Source organism: Heliangelus exortis, chromosome Z, assembly GCF_036169615.1.
Source record: "Heliangelus exortis chromosome Z, bHelExo1.hap1, whole genome shotgun sequence".
NCBI classification, from domain to species: domain Eukaryota; kingdom Metazoa; phylum Chordata; class Aves; order Apodiformes; family Trochilidae; genus Heliangelus; species Heliangelus exortis.
In genome coordinates this window covers 23,887,211-23,906,653 of record NC_092454.1, presented here as the reverse complement: position 1 = coordinate 23,906,653, position 19,443 = coordinate 23,887,211, and the positions used below count along the sequence as shown (strand labels likewise).

Sequence of the window (19,443 nt, the reverse complement as noted above, 5' to 3'; positions counted from 1 at the left end):
GTTTGGTTTTGTTTTACAGGTATCAACATGTATGCAAGATGAACAGCACTGTCAATTATTTTAACAAACACTGGTGACACGTTCTTTCTGCAATCTGTTAATTCCCAGAGATAACAAATCTTGTTCCTCTTGCATAAATTACCACCCAAAAATGTCAGATTAAACAGCATACTTCAAGAAGGAACAGCAAACAGCTCTACATGGAAACATCACCTAACACACCATTCAGCACAGAGAATTCAGCACACTTTCCCCTGGATATCTGTTTCCATTTTCAAAATTATTTTTATGACATAAGGGGCAAGGGAAAAGGCATCACACCTGCCTGCAAATCCAGTGCACTTGGCATCTCAAGCTAACATGTAACTGAACAGCTCCTCATATCCCAAGGGTTGTCTCAAAACCTAGAGAGGCTGGAGAGTGCCATTTGGTGAACTACAGCGGACTCTGGGCTTGCCATAGGTGATAGTAAGTTCACTCTCTCTTGTTCAGGAATCTAAGACAATGGATTACATAACCATTTTCAGTTCATACAGGGTCAATTATGCACCTACAATGCAAATCCTCCTTCTGTGTGTTTTGGATTACATGCCAAACATCTGAGAGTTAATTTTATTTTAGTGATTATTAGTTGACTCAGCTGCTGGGAGGAAGATAATTAACATCTGGAATTCCTATTGCTATTTCAGACACTGGTTCATCAGTCTGTTCATAACAATTTTTCCTTCTGGAAGATCTTGCAGGGGTGGCAGGTGGGTGGGTAACGATTGGAAAAAATCCATCCAGCTCCTGGAAGTTTGAATCCATACAGTCAGAGTAATGCTAAATAAACACATTTTTTAGTTCCTTTAGTACTTAGCAGAAACAGTAGGTGAAGGTTTCAGCATCATCTTTATTAGCATTAATGGTGCCTTACCAACATTCACTATATTTTTAAAAGCCTCAGAATGATGCTTTTTCAGGAGAAACAAAGGAAAAAAGAGCTCTGAGAGAAAAAGGAATTTGCCAATGTTTACAAGATTAAGAAGACCAACTTCTGAAGCTATTACGTGAGCCAGCATCTCTCAGTGAAGTTAGTCATTTCATCCACAGGGCATCCACAGAAGGCATCTTAGATCCCTGTGTACTTCTTATTAATGAGCTAGAATTTCTGGAGATCCTCAGCTGTTCACAGAGGCAAGGGAGACTGAAAGTAATTTAAATATGCATCCTGGAAACTCTGGCTTCACCTGAGGCCTTGCCTTTCATAATAAAATCAGGTTCTCATGCCACTGAGTAAGCTTCCTCCTGCACAAAAAAACCCATCATGCTCTTTTTATTTTTTTCCGTCTTTTATTCTTTGCCCCTTTCAACAGAAACCATAAGTAAGATAAAGCAAAAATTTCAAATTCAAGTGACCATGCAGAAGTAAAGTGCATCAAGAGCTGAATCTGGTGAGAAACCTTAAGGGAAACAAGTAATGCTTCTACTGATAGCTCAGCAGTAAACTGAAGACCAGGTAAATGCCAGCCCAGTTCTGAAGGAAGCAGAACAAAAAATATGGAGAAGGCCAAGGTACTCAGTGCCATTGCCACTTTTCTTATTGATAAAACCAACCTTCAGGAACCTCAGGTTCCTATGACTAGAGGGAAAGTCCAGGGCAAAGAAGGTTCACCATGGGTAGAGAAGGATCAGATTAAGGAACATTCAAACAGACTACACATATGAAGTTCTGATAGGATACAACCAAAGAAACTGTGGGAGCTTGCCAGCATCACTGTGAGGTCACTTTCGATTATCTTCAACAGGTCATGGCAACTGGGGAAGGTCCCTGAGGATTGGAAGAAAGCAAGTATCCCTCCTGTCTTCAAGGAGAGCAAGAAGAAAGATCTGAGAAGCTACAAACTGGTCAGTCACACCCCTATTCCTGGGGAAGCTGATGGAGCGAATTATCCTGCAAATCATTTCTGGATGTCTGGTGAGGGATAACCACATGATTGGAACTGGTCAGTATGGATCTGCATTGAGGACATCTTGGTTCATGACATGAAATTGAGCAAACCACGTACTGCACCTGGGCAAGAAGAGCTCCAGACACCGGGAGGGGTTGGACACGAATTGGCTGAACAGCATCTTGGCAGAAAAGGATGTGGTGTCGCAGAGGACATCAAGTTGACCTTCAGCCAGCAATTTGCCCTTTTGACAAAGAAGGGGCTCCTGGGCTGCGTTAAGAAGAGAGTTACAAGCAGGTTGAGGGAGGTCTCCAGCCCTGGTGACATACATTTTGGTCCTGTGTCTAGCTATGGGCTTCCCAGTTCAAAAGAGTTATAGACATACTCTTGCTGGACAGAGCCCAGCAAAGGGCAAAAAGGACCACAAAGATGATGAACAATAAGAGCATCTATCATATGAAGAAAGGATGAGAGATTTGGGACTCTTCGGCATGGAGAATAGAAGGCCTGAGGAGTATAAGCCATGTATAAGTATCTGACTGGTTGTAAAACAGATGGAACAGAAATTCTGTCAGTGGTGCCTTAGGAAAGACAAGAGGCAATGAACACAAATTGACCTACAGGAAATCTCACTTGAATAGAAGAAAGAGCTTCTTTACTGTGAGAGTGGTTAAACAATAAAATAAGTTGCCCAGATAGGTTCTGGAGTCTCCATCCTTGCAGGTACTCGGAACCTGACCAGACTCAATCCTAGGCAAACTGCTCTATGTTACCCTGCTTTGATTAGGAGGGTGGACAAGATGATGTCCAGAGGTGCCCATCAGCCTCAACTATTCTGTGATTCTGTGTAATTTTAGCAAGTAGATAGCACCCTTGTAAGGCCTGTGCAAGCAGTAAATCTCCACAGCATAGTAGGACGGTGCAGCCCTATGTATGTCAATGTGTACCTCTTTGACAAACCAGAAATATGTAGTGTTTTCTAGCTGGCTATCTGTGGAATCATATGTGCATCACTTCATTTGGCTTAGCATTCAGATCCTGAACACTCCACGTACAGTTCAGAGAAATTAAAAATGCATATAGATGGAAGACTGCTTATGAAAGAGAATAGCTGGCTTTGCTTCACAATTTCTTCCATTGGCAACAGGAAGTAGGTCTGGCTTGCAACTCTATAACCAACATACCAAAAGGCCTGTCCACAACTAGGAATAAGTCTTAACTCAACCTAGTGGAGTACTATTGGCATCACAGTCTCTCTTCCCACACTTTCCTCTAATTGCCACAAACAGACTTATTTTTTCTTGAAACTTTCCATGCTTCAGTGAAAAGCAAAACTCTTTGGATAGTTTTGGCAAAATCTTTTATTTTTTTTCCTCTATGTTTAAATTATTTTCAAGCAAAAATAATTCCAGAAATGAGCTCTGACTGTGAATTTTTTTCAACAGAATATAAGGGGAGATTGTTGGATTTGTTAAAATGCAGTTATAAGCATAAAATATGCTTTGGACATGCTCCAGCTGACTTTCTTGTAGTGGAAAGCCCCAAATTCAACACAGTTCTTGAGCTGCAGCCTCACTAATACAGAGTACAGGGGCAGGATAACTTCCCTAGTGCTGATGGGCACACTATTTCTGATGCAGGCCAGGATGCTGTTGGCCTTCTTGGCCACCTGGGCACACTGCTGGCTCATATTCAGCCAGCTGACAACCAATACCCCCAAGTCCTTTTCCAATGAGCAGCCTTATTGCCACTCTTCCCCAAGCTTGTAGCATTGCAGTCACTCACAGACCATGACTTTGGTTAGATATAGTAAGACAAAGTTATGGTGGAAAGCATGAAAAGAGCACACCTGACGCTTGAAGATGTGCATATAAGCCACATATGAAGGGTATTTGTAGAGACCCAAGGCTCCAAGCAATGCTGCAGAATAGCAGTGTTGGATGAATTCTACCTGTTCGACTGGAAGAGGCAATCAGGGTTTGGACAAAGAAGGAGAAAACTGGGAAAAGGAAAATATGAGAAAGAAGGAAAGCAAGAAGACAGAAAGCCTGGAAGGGTTTTAGGACTGTCAGGAAGGTGGCTGACAGGAAAGACTGGGAAGGATAGGACTCTGCACTGCTTCTGGGCTCTGGAGCAGAGTTGTGCACATTAATGACAATGAAGACACTTTGGGGCAGAAGAGTAGGAAGAGAAGGAAATTGATGGAAGAGGAGACAAATGACACAGAAGCATCTAAAGACATGCAACGTGTCCCATGCAGCTGCTGGGATGCAAATGTGTGTGCAAGGAGGGTAAGAGGCTTTCTTCTCTCAAAGGATGATGCTCCTAGGATAAGGCATTTTCATCCACAGCCATCCATTTGCATGGGCTGCTCACTGCCCAGCTGTGACAGTCACTGAAGCATCAACATCTGCTCCTGAAAGAAGACAAGCTACCTAAAACTGACACTCAGGGCTGACACATGCTCTTGTCAGGTACATCAGTCCAGCAGGGACAAGTGTGATCAGTACCACAAAGCCTGAAAAAAGCAGATACACATGACCAAAATCTACATAACCAGTGATAGCTTCACTGTCCTTCATGACAGAGAGTTGCACAGAGAGGTGACACTCTAGAAAGATAGCACAAACAAAAGTTACAATCTTCATGCATACCTGAACTGACATTATCAGCCACCTTTCATTATCTTCCTGACCTCACAAACAGGACCCTTGTTAAATTTGCAACAACAGCTCCCTGCTGTGAGGATATTCTCACAGACTTCAAATAACAATGCTTATAGAATGCTGGAGTAAATATTTTCCTTGCCTTGTCTAGCTGTTCCATCCTGATCAAAACACTAGCCACTGAGACTAGAAAACATCACATGGATTGGTTTCAGTTATCCTACTCTCCCAAGGGCCATATGGTTCATGGTGGAGTGGATGTGATACTTGTCTGAGAATTAGCAGTTGTCTTTTCAAAAAGAGATCCTCACTTCTTTCCCTCCTGGGAGCTAGAACAAAGAACAAAAGACGTGGCAAACCTGTCCTGGTTACACCCTCGACCCATCCCTGTCTGAAGTGTGGGTGTTGACATCACTGAGTTGGATGTGCTGCTGGACGTACCCATGGATTCCTGTTGACTGTTCACAAGCAAAAAATGGAGTAGGTTTTCTCCAGCTGGGCCCAATGCTCTGCTCCAAAACAGCAGCAGAAAAGATTTGCTCATAGATGTGGAAGCACACTGAAAGAGGTAAGGAGCTGCAGCAGGAACAGAAAGGTGAAATTGTGCCTTGTCTCTCCCCTTGCATTTATTGAGCCCCTTATATTCACAAGATTCACACAGTTTGTCATGTTCTTTTGGATGTATTCCTGAAAGGTTTATTCAAGCACTGGTGAAACATCTGACTTGCTGCCTTCCATTTCAGCTGCGTGTTGCTCCTGCTCTTTTGCCTTGCTTGGCCAGAGAATAAACACGTATGTCAAGGAGCTAGTTTGGTATCTTTGGCTACCCATATAACAATTAAGTTTGCATATAATAAAAACTGCAATCAATGTATATACTGTGAGCTCTTTGCATACTTAAGAAAACCACTCTCCTACACTGAAAAGATTTTCCTAGTATGGTACAGCTATCAGGGAAAAGCTGTGTTTTGTGTACACCATGGTGAAAATACAGACCTTCCTCAAAAGGAAGTATTTGTAAAAAACTTGTAACGTGGGGCACCTCAGCCACATACCAGCTCCAAATGCAAAGAAGAAACTCTTGTCTGGGTGCTCATCCAGCAGGTCCTTCACCCTCCTGCCCATCCGCTCATTCCTCTTGTAGATCAGCTCCTGACGGAAGTAGCTGTCTATCTCTTGGGCAGTAGTGCGTTCATGGGCTGGAAGTGTAGCATTAATGAAATTTGGGACCTAAGGTAGAGAAAGAACGTATCTTCATGAAAGGGCCACTTATTTCACAGGCAGGCATAATACCTAGGCATTTTACTGCAGCACTGAATGTGGCAATCACCTTGTCCCTCAAGGAACATCCAGTAGGTCAAAACACAAAGAAAGCTAAGAAATTACCTAGTGAACAACTAATAATCCATAGTGCTTCATTTCTCTCAACGTATAATTTCATAAGTCACCCCAATGAATTGTTTATGATGCCAAGTCAATAAATACTCTCAATTTGCTACACTGTAGGTGACAAATCCTGACTGGATAGCTGAAAAAACTAAATATTTGCTACTGGCTATCTTTAGCTACATACCTCTTCCTTTAATTTCCACAGGAATTACAACTAGAGTGATAATTATGCTCTTCTAAGAGAGTTTGACTGGAGTCAAGACCCCCGAGGTTGTAAAAGAATAACTGTAAAGTTTGAAATAGTGAACAAAAACTTTCCCCAAACTTATCCCAAACTTTCCAAAAGCAGGAGGACCAGATTTTGTCAGGAAAACAAGTATTACCACCTCCAGTTCCTCTGTCCTCAAGGTATGTTTTAAAATAATGCCTTTCTCCTACGGGGACCCCACCACAGTGCCGGCTGCGTGCTACCCTGGACTCTTGCTAGTGAAGAGAAACATTCATCTGGAGTTGCAGCCACCCTGGCTTCTTGACAAGTAGCTTTGACCATTGCAGCTATGGGAACTGTTAAGGAAAAGGGGTTACAAGTGGTGGTTTCTGGAAAGCAGAGCCACACAGGGAGGTGCTTTCCCTTGAAGGCTGCATTCAGAGCCATTCAGAGACTATTACCAATTGCTTCCAAAGGGTTCTTAGCCCGCAATGAGTCATCTACTGAGCAACCATGGGTTCAAATACAATTTAAAGAGAAGTTCTGCTTAAGAGCATAAGCTGATAGTGTTGCAGAACATTACTGCTCAGCACCACTGTGAGGGAGAGTGCCATTCAGTGGATCTTCTCATGTAAGTGAAGGACACTTGCTCCCTCGGAGACTTGAGTGTCTTAGCAAGAGAGGTTCTTTCCAAGGACCTCAAGGCAATGCCAGCTGTCTGCAATCTGTAACACCTCAGCAGAACAGTCATGCAGCATTTTACAGGGCTGGCATCCTCTGAGAGGCCCTGCAAAATGTATGGATGCAGAGTACTGTGTAAGAGCTAAGCAGAGCTGACAAGCAGGTTGCCTGCACTTGCAGGCTGGAGGGTGTGTGGGACATGGAGGTCAGAACACAAGCAGATTATTCAGTGCTGGAGAAGCAAGGGCTAGATACGAGAGTATTTCCAGTCTGCACCGTGTATATCAAAAGGCCGTAGAAAAATGGTTATTCAGCAGGGAAAGTCCAGGTACCAACACCCATTTGTTCTGCATTGCGAGGCTAGAGTCTACCCTTACACTGATGTGCACAAATTGCCAAGCAGCACCTCACAGTGAGGCCTGGCGTCTCAGTCTGAGGTTAGCTAATCTAACAGCCCAATCAAGCCAAATTGGTTCCTGCTGGGCATTTTCTAGTGCTTTAAAGATCAGAGCCTTGCATTCCACTGTGCTGCTTAGGAAACCATCCCCAAAAATCAAGTCTTTGAGGCCTCAGGAGGTTTTCTTTTCCTTAACATTCAATCTAAAGCTACCTTTTCTTTGTTTCACTCCATTTCTCTTATTCAGGCCTTGCCCACAGTACACAATCATATTGAAAAGGGACATTAAAAAGCTTACAACTTGCCCAGCTTTACACAAGCATCCAAGCCATGAGTATATTTCTCATTCACTATTTGCTCAAAAGAGCCCATTGCTGCTCTCTGTTGGTGCTAAATTCATACATACCTAAGCTAGCATAATTCCACATGATCCTTAAGAAAATAAAGGACTAACTCATAGAGGTTTTACACTAGACCAAACATGGCACTTGCCCAAAGGGAATGGCAGGTGTGCCTTTGCTGCTTGTGTGCAGCAAGACAGAGGTGAGGTTGTGCAGACTCCTGGGACAAGAAGTGCAGGAAAGTGGACATGACAGGGACCCTGTGAAGTGCCCTTGGACCTCAAGGGCAAAGGGCCTGCCTGAGGAGAGACAAGAATGAGTGAAAACAGGGGTTAGCACTACAAGTACGTACATGCAGTACAAGAGGTGCAGTGGCCAGACTCACTTGAGAAGTGTCATGGTTGAAGACGATGGAGCTCAGGTCCCCACAGTTGTAATGCTTGATAAGGTCTTCTGTCGTATAGGGGATCTGGAAACTGCCTGCTCGGAGGCTCTCCTGCTGCAAGAGAGTCTGATTCAAAGCAAAGACCACCTGAGGGAGAGGGAGGGCGAGAGGGAGGAAAAGACAGAGTTCCTGGTGAGTTCTCATCTTGACCCTTGAGAAGGTCGCAGACACACAGCTGACCACCGAGGGCTCTCTTAAGTTCCTCCCATTCCAACTGTGCCAGTCCACCCAATGCCAGCCCATGCCTCCTGCAGCTCCAGAGATTCTCCCACCTCAGGTCCCACAAGCTGGCCCACAGGGAACTGGATCACCACCTGTTACTCCTGGAGTTTTTACCCAAGACAAGATTAATATAGAAGATACAAAGGGGCATACTGAAATGGGGGCAATCTTGGGACACTCTTACTCCCCTACACAATATGCCTGACCACCACATCTCTAGGGTCTGACATGCTCCTATCCCCACCTCAGCCACCTACTTAAATGAAGAATGGTTCCTCATGCTTGCACTTTCTTCCTCATCCACAAGGAACATGAATGCTCTTACTTCCCCCTCTGTGTCTACTCCTCCCACACACCCTGTTTATTTCAGGCAGAAGTGGATCTCCGGAGCAGGGAAGGATGGTAGCAGCCAAGAGACAACACAGGCGGTCACCCTCCCTGTGGGTAAGTCTGAGGGCACAGCCTCACAGTCTCCCCCATTCCACTGCCTCTGCAAGCATGGCAGGATGACACTGCCCATGCTCCCTCAGCATTCACCTGGAAACGCAAACACTCCACTCCCCTTCACCTCAAACTGAATCAGCATGGCTGCCCCAGCTCTCAGCCCCAGGAGTAGCAGCACGGCTGCCTCCTCCTTGACTGGCAAGGCAGTGGATCAGCAGAGGTCTCCTCCAGGTGTGGCTACTTCCCCACCTCCAGCAGAGCATGGTTTTTCCAGGGAGAGCTGCCCTGCCAGCCACCTTCCCCAACACAAACCCTACCAGAGTGGCCACCACCGTGAAACACAAATGCAATTTGGAGCAATGTCTGACTGACAGCAGCCCTCTGGAGCCAAGCAGGCAATGCAGCACCTCTGTATCCCTCCCTCACCACTCCAGACACTGCAGCAAGCAGCTATGGAAGCCACAGAAAAGCAGCAAGCCAAGGAAGGACTTGGGGCAGAAAGTCCTGAGGCCAAGCATGGGATGCCAGTGGGCGCAGTGGTGGGATATGGAGCTGGTGACTCGCCCGTGCAGACAGCACCTCTCTGTCAGCATGTGGCAAGTAAAACACTGACATCTCTTCTGAACAGAACACTTAGTCAAGCTCTTTTGCACACCAAGACTGAGCAGCTGGAACAAGCCTTGCTACTTTAGATTGGCTTATTTACTTAATTATTTCTAAAGGAAAGAAACAAAAAGATATTGGCTTGTTCCTGAAACACATTTCAAAAATTGCTCTTGGGAGGGTTATTTTCTAAACTCTGGTGACTCTTGCAGACTGATGAGGGCTCTGTGTAATTAACTCTTCCAGGATATTTGTTTCAAAAAGCATCAAAAGCACTCTAGAACTGCAAATACTCACAAGCACCATGAAACTGACACATGAGTAAGCATACTATTAACATACAGAAATGACGTGAACCAAATCTTGAGATTACAGGACAGGGCAGATGTCAGAATGAATAGGTGCAGTTTGTCCTCCCCCCAGAACAATCCACCTCTTACAGAAAGGTAACATGTGCCACCAAACTTGAAATCATGCTGTCCCCACTACAGCTACAGCTGCACATCTGGATTCAGACCACAGTGTATTTAACAAAATATGAAAGCACATAAGTGAGCATTTACTCTGGAATAGTTCATTAATAAAAACATCAACTCCCATTTCATGTTTTTAAAAAGGATAAGAATTCACTTTGATGCTAAAAACTCTGCCTGATTTAAAAAAATACCTGCAGGTAGACATTCAGGAAAGCTGCCATCTTGCACATCTACTTAATTCGGATGTAAATGAAACAAAAATTGAAAACACTTTATGTCGGAATAAAGCTATGTATGCAGGCTGGGGTTTACTTCCGTCTGGACCCATAATTTTCCATTCTTTTGCCTTCACTTCCCACACAGGGAAGTCCTTATGGATGCTAATGACCAGATGAGATTCACTGAGAGACAAGGCAAATCTATGCTGAAAATGTGGGGTTTCCACAGCCAGGACTGCTAGATCTGTGACAGTCTCCTGAGCTGGGCAGGTAGCTCTGTGTCAATGTAGAGTAAGCACATCAAAGGGATTTTGCAATCTTTACTGCTTGATTTTCATCCAAACACAAACCAGCAAAGGGTAACTGACTTCTATGGAGAAAACACCAGCCTGCTGGGCAAGATGTGAGAACAAAGCAAACCCTCCCCCTCTGCTATACTCTCACAGCCTGTGCTCCTCCTGTTGCTGGCTCTGCTTGCTACTCTCTGCTCCACGTGCATCTCTTCCCTCCTCTTGCAGTGTACTTCAGGTGAAACAGACTCTCTCTTTCAAACAGACCTAGCCTGCACAGTAGTAGTCAGGTTGAACCACACAAGCACCTTCCTTTTTTGTGCCCACCAAGCAGCTATGAGAAACCAGCACACAGTGAAATGCAGACAGCTAAATAAATCTGTCTTAAGAGCACAGTTTAAAACCACAATGACTGCCTGCAGTTATCAAGTAATTACTGCATGTTTACACAGGAACAGAGGAAAGTCACGCCCCCTCCTTTCATATTTCTAAACTAATTACTGGCATGACACCAAGCTGTTTTGGTGAGAGGCAGCTTTGGCAGCTCTCTGGTCCTTACTAAGGGTACATCTATTTGGGGTGGCAATGGGAAAGTGAGCACATAAAGAAATTCCAAGATGGCAGGAGCTGAAGGGCTTGCCTGCCCAGTTGGGTAAGCACAAAAGACCTTTGAGAGATGGTTCATGTTTCACCTCAAAAGAAAAATGTGTCCAAGCTCACTTTCCAAAACTCCTACAGACCATATTGACCATAACTGACAGGATATGGAACATTCAGGAGACTGGCATGGATCCCACAGCCTGGTTGGTGGTTTGCACGGCCTGTTTTCCTTTGGCACAGAGGACTACTGAAGGCTGTTCCCTGCTAGGTTGTACTTACCCATGGGCAAAGTTCTTTCACCATTTGGATCTAGACCTGCATTCTTTCACAGTGCACAGCACCTGAGAGAGAAGTCACACAGGGACCATCTCAAGCGACCCAGAAAAGGGACCTTCATCTTGATGTTCTGAGGAAGAGAGGTGGTCTCAGGTCCTTGACCACAGCAGCCCAAGTACCTCTGCACCATCCTCAACCACAGGCCAGGCACTTGAAGCATGAAAAATCAAGATACAATAATAAATGGGCAGAAATAGAGCATCAATGCTCTTGATCATCAGTCCTCCCTAATGAGTTATGGTGACTGATGCAATCAGACTTTGCACAGCTGGAGGGTGCTATCGCCAAAAATACTCTCAACGTCAGCTGGCCTGAACAGGATGGTGGCATCTGTCTGAGGGGGATCACCACACACCTACAGAACAACTACACAGGATTACAATTTGGTGTCAGTGTGTTTGCAGAGCCTCTCAAAGGAATGTGATACCTTCTCTCCATTCTGTATCACTTGTACCTTCTTAGAGGAAGTGTAACTCCCTGGTGGAAAGAGAAGGGGAGTGGGGGTAAAGAGGTAAAAGAGCTGTTTGCAGCTCCAGGTGTTGTTTAATGCTATGCCCTGGTGAGAAGGTTATCTTTGGTAAATAGCAATAGATAAACATTATTCAGAATCTCAATAGATGGAAGAATCCTGAGCCTACTTTTTTTAAAGGATTTAATTTGGTGAGGTAGGTCTTGCTCAGATGCCGATAACTCTTATCTGTCACTATTTCTCAAAGAAAACATTAGACTAGGTGCAAAGTGATACCTAAGGAAGACCACAGCCATGGAGCTCTGGCAGATCAGCTACCAGTCTTGTTTACCAGATGTGAAAAGATGAAGAAAGTCAATTGAGCATGAGAAGCAGGAACCAGATTGGCAGCTGATCTGCAACTGCTATATTTGCTTGTCACAAATAATGCTTGTCTCCTGACCTCTGCATTCAGTCCTTCAGTCCTTTCATTTCTAGTAAGTCCAAGGAGTGGTGAAAACAAAAAAGGTTAAAGATAAATTTTACACTTTTTTTAGAAATAAAACTCACTAATTTACACTGAGCTGAGATCCTTCAGCTGGTTTAGAAAGCATATATCTGTCTTCCAGGTATCTCTTGCACTGCACTGCATTTTACAAATTTCAAAATCTTTCCTGTGTGAGAAGACACAGAAATCAATCCACATTCATCCTCCCTGCATAGCTATTCTTCCTTACTTCACTCCTCCCCCTGAGCAACTCCACCTTACTCGGCTCCATTAGGTGTATTCATACTAGCATCAAAGCATCTCCTGAAAAGATGTATTTGGAGAACAAAAGTAGTAAGTTTATTAGAAAGGGATTTTATCTTTCTTATCTCCCATTTCCACTGTGATCTCTCTGTCTTCCCTCAACCCTCTCCTTTTTTTGTACTGTGGAAAAAATCGATTAAGCTCTCTGGTATACATATTGCTGCAAGCCTCATTCTCCTCCTGGAGATTTCTTCAGCTGTCAGGAGACACTTGTCCCCTTTGGTAGCATTGTTGGAGTGGCCTGCTAGGCTAAGGGGGTGGGGAAAAGGGGTTAGAGCCCAGCAGATGCCTTTTTTATCAAAGACAAAAGACCCCCTGCCATCCCCTCCACTTTGCAGTACTTTCATCCACACTGGATCAAAGTGCTAATCTGCATATGAAAAGAAGCTGGCACTATGTGCCTCAAATTAGCCTATCGCCACCCTGCTAGCCTCCAAGTCTTCCCGACAAAAGCCTTCACATCTGTTCCATGATTTGCCTCATCTTCTTTGGGGGTTTTTTTGCCTTTTTTTTTCCCCCCCTCTTTGCTCTCAGTTTTTGAGGGCCATTCAGCCCCTTGAATTATAGTCGGGGGGAGCATCTTCCTTGCACTGGGATCGTTCAGCCGGACAATTTGCTTTTAATTGTCTTAAGGAATCACGGGCTGGTTTGGGGCCCTTTTCAGCAACTAACTACATCCACTATGGCTTCCATTCAGTCTCCTCAGCCAATTCTTTCCCTCTTCCTTCTGCTTCTCAGAAACATGAATTTCTCCCTTCTCTTCACCTGGAGGACACTACTGCTCTCTGAGCCAGCACATACTACTGCCCCAAATCAATGAGAGCCTCAAATCAAAGGCATCATGATGGTGAAAGTCAATAATCTTCCTTTGTCATGGTAACAATGTGCCAAGTGCTGAGAAGAAAGTTGGATTCCTCACTCCAATGGAACTCACCATCCTTAGATGTCTGGTGCCCACACCACAGCTGACTTTGAGGAAGAAAGTTGGGACTGGTCATGTTAGAGCCTGGTCACTTCAGTGCCATGGTCTGGTAACCACAGTGGTAGTGGATTAAGGGTTGGACTTGATGATCCCAGAGGTCCTTTCCAACCTGGCTGATTCTGTGTGAAAACTGAACCCACCTGTCATAAGGAGCCCTGCAGCCACCAGGCTTCACATACAGGCAGGAAAAATCTGATTTAGGCAAGGGCAGAGAATACCAGTAGGAGATTTTAACCATCCAGCTGCTGCCTTCAGAGGAACCTCAGTCACTTTCAAGGCTGTTGCACTGGATGAAATGCTCCCTGTGATTCCTGCAGGGAAAGGAAGCAGATTTCCAAACCTGCACTATTTTTGTCAGAAAGATTGGATTCAGGTGACTTAAGGAGTTATCCAAGGGACTCATCCAGAGGACAAGTTACAAAGAGTCACTGGAACAAAAGGAAGTGGAGCTACAAATGTCCCATTTGCTTGGTTTTATATATGCTTTTGCTCTCAAAAGCCAGTGCTGCAAGCAAAGGTATCATCTCTTCTCTAGCATGGTCCCACAAGGCACTTAGATGGCACTGCCTCAAATCAGACACACAGTTGCCAGCCAAGCTAATGGCAGTTAGGAATTTGGTCTTTTGTCTGCTGATACCCCGGCACAGCTAGTGCCAGATTCTTTCAGTGTGTCTTCACAGAACCAAACAAAAAGATACTCTGAAGATTTTGCTTGTTACCTGAGATTTATATGGGAATACACAAACCAATCCTTCTCCAACTAGGAGCTATAAAAACAAGGTGCTTCCAATAATTTAAAAGCAGTGAATGAATTTATCATGCTCATCTTGATGCAGGAAGATAGTAGATAATGCTGAATCAGAGGAAAATTGCTTACAGCACTGCTGGAAGAAGTGCAACTTTTTTACTCATAATATACTGCATTAATACATAGCCTTTTGTCTGAGTAATCTACACTGATTTACAGGCTTTTATGTTTCTACTGACATCAGGAGAAATAAACACCATGCTTTGCATTGAATGTGGGATAAGACAATTAGCTGAACAGGTTGTCTCCATTTTGAATTATTTTTTTTTTTTTTTTTTTTTTTTTTTTTTGAACCTCATGAAGGTCTGAGTAGAGTGTAGAGTCCTGATGGGAAGCAGTTCCATGGGGAAAGACTTTGGAGTCCTAGTGGACAGTAAATTTTCCATGGGTCAACAGTGTGCCCTTGTAGCCAAGAGGGCCCAATAGTATCCTGGGGTGCATCAGAAAAAGTGTGTTCAGCAGATCTAGGGAGGCTCTCCTGCCCCTCTACTCTGCCCTGTTGAGAGCGCAACTGGAATATTATATCCAGTTTTGGGCTCCCCAGTTCAAGAAGACAAGGATCTGTTGGAGAGAGTCCAACAGAGAGCTACAAGGATGATTAAGTGAGTTGAACATTTCTCCTATGAAGAAATACTGAGAGAACTGGGGCTGTTTAGCCTTGAGAAAAGAAGATAAAATGGGAATCTTATTAATGTCCATAAATATCTGAGGGATGTGAGTCAAGAGGAAGAGGCCAGTCTCTTTTGAGTGGTGCCCAGTAATAGAACAAGGAATAATAGGTTTAAACTAGAACATAGGAAGTTCCACCTGAACATTAGGAGAAACCTCCAGAGCACTGGAACAGGCTGCCCAGAGAGGTTGCAGAAACTCCTCTGAAGACTTTGAAAACCTGCCTGGATGCATTCCTCTGTGGTCTGCTCTAGGGGATCCTGCTTTGGCAGGAAGGGTTCAACTCAATCTCCAGACAACCCTTCCAACCCCTAACATTCTATGATTCTATGATTTTACAGGCCAGCTTGCATTTCAAAGTAAGACATCTACACAACCTTGCTGGGACTTGCTCCTGTCTTTCTACAGGGCTAATAGTGTGGCTATGAACCTCTCTTCTGCACTTTGTCCATTGAAGTGCTCACCGGGGTTTCTCCTCCTGCTGCAGGAATGCCTCAATGTCACACTTTCACAGGAGGAACTAAAGGAGGGGTTTTGGACTCTGAGAGGGGTACAGTGCTAAAGGGAGTGGTCTATTCCCTCCCATTTCCTGCCATACTCCATAAAAGACCAGGAAGTCAACAGCTCCTCCCTCTTTTTCCTCCTGCTTCCTGCAAGCTGTGTTGCTGTTTGTTACTGCCAGCTCACCCTGTGCTGTGTACCGGGTTATATATATATTTGTATATATATTTGTATATATATTTGTATATATATTTGTATATATATTTGTGAGGTTGGTGTTTTTTGTTACTTTACCCTTTAGGTTACTACCTTTCCCTTGTGTTAGTAAAACCCATATCCAATTGTCTTCAGTTTCCAACTTAAAGTCTCCAGTCTTTATTCCCCTCTCATCTTTCCTTTGTGCCTGTGCTGGGAGTAGGGGGGAAATAGAGAGCAATTCTGTCATAGGTTTGTGGTCTGCCCAAATTGCTAAACTGTGACACTCAAGCTTTCGTGAGATTCAAACTCATGCAGAACATCTTCAGTCTCTGCTGGAAATAAACTGATGATGCAGATTTACACGTTACTAGAGAAAGATTAAACTTTTTTTGTTGTTGGGGGTTTTTTTTGTTTTTTTTGGTTTTTTTTTTTGTTAAGGATTCTGTAAACATTTGCAAAGTTTGGTACTAAACCTTCACAAATCAAACCTTCATCGGCTACGTTTTTACCTCATCGAACAGAATTAGGGACTAACTCTGTTTGAAATCTCCAGGTTTCTGCAGTCTTGAACCAAAGTTAAAAGCAAAAAGATGGACTTGTATCACATTACACATAAAACTCCTGCCTGTGTCCTGCTCAGCATTTCTTCAGCCATCAGTGTTGAGCTAAGTTTGGATCAGCATCAACACAAGCTCCTAAATTAAGATCAGGCTTGGGAACAATTAACCAAATGAAAAATAATTACTAGGAATCCAGCTTTCTCTTCCGGTATGCCAAATTTCTGATTTACAGGACCATTTCATGTTAGTAGCAATGATTTCTTTTGCATAATTATGTATTTTACCAGATACTTTTCACAGCCTTGTGTGTTAAGATCTCACCTTAATGCAGACATCTGTTATTCTATAAAAGAATAACAGAATTGAAAATAGAATTGAAAAGAAGAAAAAATCTGGGGTTCCTTGGCTTGAGACTGGCTATGCTTTTAAAACTCAGTGCCTGCAGCTAATATTTTGCTTGTTTCCTTTTTTAAAAACCAAAGCAAACAAAAAGAAAAAAAAAAACAAAAAACAAATACTAAAACAGGAGTTGCTTCAGTCCACCTCTTCTTACTTCTTTTCTACTAGAAATTCTTCATTTTAGTGGAAGCAAAATTAGAATACTGAGTTAAGAAAAGAAAACTTTTTTTTTTTTACTTATTAAGAACTTCACAGGAAAATTCCCTCAGATAGGAAATAATGTGGTTTTCCAAACTGTGAAAATTATGTAAAAAAAACATAGAAATTATGAAGACATAGATGTATCTGCCACTGTAAGCAGTAAGCTAACACAGCCAATGCCCAACATACCTCCAAAGCTTCCAGGACAACATTTAGCAGAACTTTTCATCTTCTTTAAACACAAACAATGAAACTAAACAAACTTGGCAATGATTACCTCAAATTTCCTCTCCAGTTTTCTTTCATTCAACCACAGATGCTCCTTCGATTGCTGCTAGATGAAAACAAAAGCCTCACAGGCCTCCCTCTCCTGCCTGCATTGACTGTTTTTTAACTTATCCTCTCTCTAGCACAGGCTACGCATAGTTTAGGACTAAACTTGACAGCTCATTGGAAGATTGCTAGAAAATAGCATGTCTGAACACTGAAGTTTGAAACCACTCTCACCACTTCCATTGCACCTTTTTAGTAGGATCAAATAATTCAGAAATTTTCCATTGGCTTGTGTGCTTACCCCTCTTTCTGTAGATTTCTGGTGTAGATTATTTGAGTAAGTCATGTATGCATGAGCAAATCAAGTCTGTAAAGTTATAAGTGTAAACAATTTAACCTTGCAATGTGATGAACAAACTCAGACAGTTATCATGTGCTTTCTGGTAACCATGCAACAAGGTAATTTGGATTTTCTTGAAATTCTGCCAGCTGGGAAAACATGTTCCATATAAAACGTGTTCTGTATAAAACACTTAGCATTGATAAAACATTTTTCCGCTCGATAGAACAATCATGCAGAGCTCTGGCTGCTGTTCCAAACGGGACAACTTTGGGCAAATGTTTATGTCAAAAGGAAGTAGAAGATCTTTAAGAGAAGCTTCTGGCTTCCAAATGGAGAAAGATAGAGAAAGATAACCTTTTCAAGGTGAGAGAGGAGTTTATATTATTATTATTGCCAAGAAAAGCCTCAAACAAGAACTGCTGAAATGGTCCCTAGCTGGTTTCAGCCAGTTCAGAGGCTGGAAGTTACCAGTGAAAAAGTTTTCCAAGACGGAAAGCTGACAAAATTTTCACAGAGTGAAAAATAAGCCTAAAGTTGTGCTCTTCGTAGTAGCCACAAGCTCAGCCATATGAAAAGAATCAGTGTATCCCAAGGTAGGATAGGAATTTACAAGCCACCAGCTGTGCTGTGTGAATCCCCTGAGACGATGTTCTTGGAATGAGCCAGCTGATACCACTGGCAAGGCAGCACCTCACCTCTTTGGCTTTCTAGATGAGGACAAGACCAGTTCTTCCACTTCAGACAACACACCAAGCTGATGTTGTATACTCTGATTTTCAGACTCATGAAACACTACCTGCTGCCAGTGCAATCAGAGAAGCGCTGGGCATTGGGCACATTAGGCATTTTTGAAGGACAGGCTGCTTATTGTTAAAAAGCATCTATTTGGTTTTCTGTTTTTTTTTTTTTAACTATTTCATTTTTTTGTCTTTCAGATTTGCTCTAGAAAGGGATAGCTCCATGGCTGAAGGGACCCCCTAGGAATTCTACATGATTGTCTAAGTTCAACTAATTTGGAAAAAAATCTCATGGATCAGGTAAGCTTTTTCTGTCAAAGCATGGAAGATTTTAACCCATGAACTTCTGTGCCAGTGCCACTGCATGCAAAGCCAGAAGAAAGGATACTTATTTCTCCTGCTAACCCCAAGATTTATACACTGTATATTAGACCTTTATTGTTTGCCTTGCCCTGCTGACATGCTAAAAAAAAAAGATGGAAATCACCACAAAGTAGCTGCAGTCCATTAAAATATGAAGTCGGAAGGATGTTAGCTCAAAATGGATTGCTGTAGCTTTGTAAAAGATATCTACCAACACTCTCACTTGGAATGGATAAGAACAAAAAATTTTACAGAAAAATTATCTGAAGGTTTTGTCAGGCAAGAAAGCCATGAAGTATCCTGAACTCATAATCCTCAGACCAACTGCACAAAGATTTTTTAATCACCTCCGTGGCCAGGTTAGACAGCAGTCCCAACAATGATCTAAGCTGGTTTTCTTTAGCCCTTTTGAGCCCTAGACCTTCAAATAATTTTGTTAAAGGTCAGGGCCAGCCACCTTTTTCACAGCACATGGTCTGTGTTGAAATCACAGAATCACAAAATGTTAGGGATTAGAAGGGACCTCGAAAGATCATCAAGTCCAACCCCCCTGCCAAAGCAGGATTGTGTACAAAGGTATATGCCAAGAGATCATAATTTTCACAAAGTCATCAGGATTAAAAAGTCTGATTGTTAAGATTAAATTGGTCTAAAATAAGCAAGAAGACTCTGGGGTGTGATGAAACGGGGTGGTAAAAGAAGAACAAAGCATGGAAAGATTCATCTTATGGGTTTGTTGTATTATGGCCTTGGAAGGATATATCTGGGTAGATTTCCTGGACTAGAGATGGCAATACTTTGAAAAAAGTTATGTGGAAAAGTTGCAATGCAACTAGTAGCTACTCAGTCAGAAGCTCCATGTATGGTAAAGGGCAAGAATATATTAGCTTAAGGTCTTAACTT

General features: G+C 43.1%; 1 protein-coding gene across 5 annotated transcripts in view; it reads right to left on the bottom strand.

Moving 5' to 3' along the window:
* TRABD2A (TraB domain containing 2A) overlaps positions 1-19,443 on the bottom strand; it is a 79,294-nt gene that overhangs the window by 17,210 nt on the left and 42,641 nt on the right. For 2 of the 5 annotated variants that reach the window (XM_071731131.1, XM_071731132.1), the window contains exons 3-4: positions 7,966-8,145; positions 5,653-5,827 (exon numbers count right to left, since the gene is read on the bottom strand). In XM_071731131.1, the coding sequence (XP_071587232.1) occupies positions 5,653-5,827; positions 7,966-8,145 (355 nt within the window). The remainder of the gene's footprint in view (positions 1-5,652; positions 5,828-7,965; positions 8,146-19,443) is intronic. The other 3 variants (XM_071731133.1, XM_071731135.1, XM_071731136.1) reach the window with 2 other exon arrangements.